Source organism: Zeus faber (genome assembly GCF_960531495.2).
Source record: "Zeus faber genome assembly, chromosome: 18".
Taxonomy (NCBI): domain Eukaryota; kingdom Metazoa; phylum Chordata; class Actinopteri; order Zeiformes; family Zeidae; genus Zeus; species Zeus faber.
The window spans coordinates 26,950,697-26,954,654 of NC_137210.1; the positions used below are offsets into that span (position 1 = coordinate 26,950,697).

At 53.7% G+C, this 3,958-nt stretch overlaps 1 protein-coding gene across 1 annotated transcript in view; it reads right to left on the minus strand.

The window, feature by feature from the left end:
- efnb2a (ephrin-B2a) overlaps nt 1–1,809 on the minus strand; it is a 29,894-nt gene extending 28,085 nt beyond the window's left edge. The window contains exon 1 of the mRNA XM_080019329.1: nt 1,580–1,809. Within this exon, the coding sequence (XP_079875455.1) occupies nt 1,580–1,692 (113 nt within the window). The 5' untranslated portion in view covers nt 1,693–1,809. The remainder of the gene's footprint in view (nt 1–1,579) is intronic.
- Nucleotides 1,810–3,958: the final 2,149 nt, after the last annotated feature.

The window sequence follows — 3,958 nt, forward strand, 5'->3', positions numbered from 1 at the left end:
TGCGGGGTGCGTGCAGATGGCGGTGGCACCCACTGCCCGGGCCGAGGTGGAGGGGACCGTCCCGGCCGGCCGTGGCCACACGCACCGCGCACAGAGAGCCCGCGGAGAACGGCCTTACGTACGGGAACCGCGCGCGCGGACGTGCGTGTTATATCCGGCCGGTGTGCGCGTGAATGCACGCGCGTAAAATGTGGCTTCGTACGCAAACCGAGCGACAAGGGACACCTGTTACACACGACAGCCACGACACCATCGCGCCACCCGTGTCTCGTCTCCTGTGGACGTTTGTTGGGAAAACTGCGAGGGCAGCGCAAGCGATTTGGGAGATTTTTTTTTTCTCTTGTCGAATGGGACCAAAATAAATAACGCAAAATAATACTATTATTACAATTACTTATTATATTTTTACTACAATGGGGAACCAATCGAGAAAAACGCGGAATAAGCCGACGCGCGGCGGAGCATTACGCGCGGCCGCATCTCCGCGCGCACGGGCGTTTGAAAAGAGGAGCGACTTTCCAACTTCCAGCCTAATTCACTGAGCACCGACGCGCAAATTTTGGATTATCATGTTTTATTTATTTAGGTGCAGCCGGAGCCCCACCACCGCCACCACCACCCTCCCTCCCTCCGTCCCTCCCTCCCCGAAAAACAGAAGCAACACGGCGTTCCACCCCGAGGCCCGAGTGGAACCTCCACAGCGCCGTGTCAGCCTCCAAATAACACGACAGGAAAGCTCTGTGGGTATTTAAAATAATCTATATTAGTAATTGTTTACATTAATTTTGGACGCCGGCAAATCGTCCAAAGTACAGAGCGGCCGTCAAACGCCACAGCCTGGTAATTAGATTGATACATTAAATGAAATGAACGCGCCTGTTTAAGAAGCTGCTCCGAGGGTGGAGTTATTTAACACCGCCCGGCTGAGTTATTCACACTGAAATGTGCGTAAATACGCGTAAAATGTGCGTTTCGCGCGGAGGTAATTAATGGTGTCGTAGTCTGCCACATACGTAAACTTGCTGTGGATCACAGTGGGAGTGAGGCGTCACAACCGGGGTCATTAATCCTTTTTGCGTCAACATTCAGACGATTTTAAAGGTCAAATTTACCGCGCCACCCCCCCCCCCCCCCCCCCCCCTCCAAAAAAAAAAAAAATATGGAGGAAAAACCGACACGCTCATGTGTACAAGGATTTCAAAAAGTCGCCAGTTATTTAGGCAGCTACAGGGTGTTTTTTTCCCCCGCAGCACTATCACGATCTACGCGGCTCTAGCGCCGTGACCTACGGCCACACCGGCCGCGCACTCCGACTGAAAGCTCCCCTCCCCTCCCCTCCCCTCCCCTCCCCTCCCCCGACGGCGACGCGACGCGACGCATGAAGACTGAAAAAGGCAAGAAATGCGACGGATCGGGCACCACCACCACCACCACCATCAGGTCGAAGATTGTTTTTTTTTTTTTAAGCTGAACACGCACTTTGCTTTTTGGAGACGCGTCCCGCGGTTTGACGCACGGTGCGCGATGCGCGGTGCGGAGTGCGAGGTGCGGGGTGCGGGGTGCGGGGTGCGCCACTTACTTGGTGTTGGTGGTGTTCCAGTAGATGGACTCCAGGATCAGCGCCCGGGACAGGTTCACCTTGCAGGCGATGAATAAAACCCCAAAATAGTATCTCCACATCGAGTCCCCCATGGTGGCCGCCGTCTCCACGATCACAATCCGTGTTCAGAAAAACAAAGAGCCAAACAAAATAAAAAACCCAAAACCAAAAAATAAAAATAAAAAAGGAACTATATCCCGATCCAGTGAAAGGGGGTGGGGGTGGCGGGGGATCCACCCGACCCGATCAGACCCGGTTCATTTCCAGACCAGAGCCCCTGGTCCCGGTCCCGGTCCTGGTCCGCGCGGAACCCTGGAAACCCTCCGGGCGCCGTGCGGCAGTTCATCCACAGTGAGTGCGCCTTGCTGCGGTCACTGCGCCAACCTCACCCGGTACATTCCTCAGAGGCGGTGGCGGGGTCCACACCAATACCGGCACCGGATACAAATCCCAAATCCCCCCGATAGTCCGGGTCCTGGATGACGGTAGTAAAAAAAAATAAAAAATTAAAATTAAAAAAATAAAAATCCCCCCAGCAGCTGCAGGTACCAATCCAATCCAAAGGGGTTCGAGAGGGAGAGAGAGGGAGGGAAGGAGGGAGGGAGGGAGGGATGACTCCAGACTATTCCCTCCTTTTCAGCTGAGCCACCAGAACCTGCGTGCGCGCGAGCTGCGGAGAGGAGGAAAACAAAAAACGGAGCTGGGCAACGAGCCCTGGATGGGAGGGATGGACAGAATGGCCGAGGATGGAGATGGAGGAGAGCGAGCGCGCGAGCCGAGCCGAACTTCTCATGCTCCGGCCCGGACCGTGGTGGAGGTGGCGGCGGCGGCGGTGGAGGAGGAGGAGAAGGAAGAGGAGGAGGAGGAGGAGGTGGTGGTGGTGGTGGTGGTGGTGGTGGAGGAGGAGGAGGAGGTGCTGCCGCTGCGGATGCCGCTCGGTGCGTCTCGGAGCCCGGCGCGCACAGAGTAACTGCGCCGAACTGCGGAGCGCAATATTTGCCGGAGCTGGCTCCGCCGAGGCCCCGCCCCCCTCCGCGCTGCTGATTGGTCCGCCCCCCCCCCCCCCCCCCCCCCCCCGCACCATGGACGAAGCAACGGGGCGACGGGGGGGGGGGGGGGGGGGGGGCGCCTGTCAATCACAGCTGGGCAACTAGATCAAGATGAGGCTTTTATTTGCAAATAAAAGTCTCCATTTTTCTTTGTCCTTTTTTTTTTATTGATTGGATTTTATTTTTATTCATTTTTTTATTGTGACATGCAAAGTCAACAAAATCAATCAATCAAATCAAATCCTCGATGCGTTGATCCATGGACTCGTGTTCCCCTTGAATTTGAACGTGGTGCGCTTTTCAGTGTGTTTTACGTTCGTGTAAATACGCGAGGAGTGAAGCTTCACCTTTATTGTCTCAACGAGATGTCGCTGCCTCCTCCAAACACACTTTGAGTTCCGCGAACGGGAAAGCGACGAAACCGCTGGGACCGGGCCGAAAAGATCTTCTACGTTGAAACACGTTGAAACACGTTGAAACACTTTAAAACACGTTGAAACACTTTAAAACACTTTAAAACACTTTAAAACACTTTAAAACACTTCTCTCCTGTCGCGTTGGCTGCTGTCGTTCGTGTTGCCGCGCGCCCCCGTCTCCAATAACGCGCGCACCTGGTAAAGTTCAGGATGTGGTCGCGCCGGTGAATTCGACGGGGCGGGGTGAATAAATAATTAAAGGCGCTTTGTTATTTGCCCATTGGTTAATGAATGAGACGACCGAGATAATTAAGAGACACAATTAATGCATGAGAGAGGAAGTTGATACAGTAATAAGTTAATACAGTTTGTTAAATAGAGATTAAAGGCGCGCTCGTCCCGGTGTGCGAGGCGCGGCCGCCCCGTTCGCTGCAGCGCGACACGAGCTTTTCCGCAAGGCAACAGTGCCCACTAGCGACGACACAACCTCCCCCCCAGGAAAAAGAAAAGGGCAAAAACGCAGAAGTTTGAGCCCGATTTGCAATATTTTCATGGCCACGCGTGCCCCGCAACGCAGCGCGCTCCTCGTCGACGTCGTCACGGGTGAAAGGGGCTTTTCCCACCGCATCCGACCCGCAGGAGCCGCGTGGGGAGACCCACTTGGAGACACGGAACACGGCTTGGAAAGGTGAGAAGCGGCAACCTCGGAACTCGCCTCCATAATTTTATATCAGGATTCGTCTACAATCAGCCAAATTATATATTCATTCGAAGTACGTCTACGTCTGTATATATTTGATTACTATATTTTTAAGGTATGTGAACAACTCTCCCTTTCAAAAAGAGATCCTGATCTTCACAGTAAAAATACAGATGATGATAATAATACTACT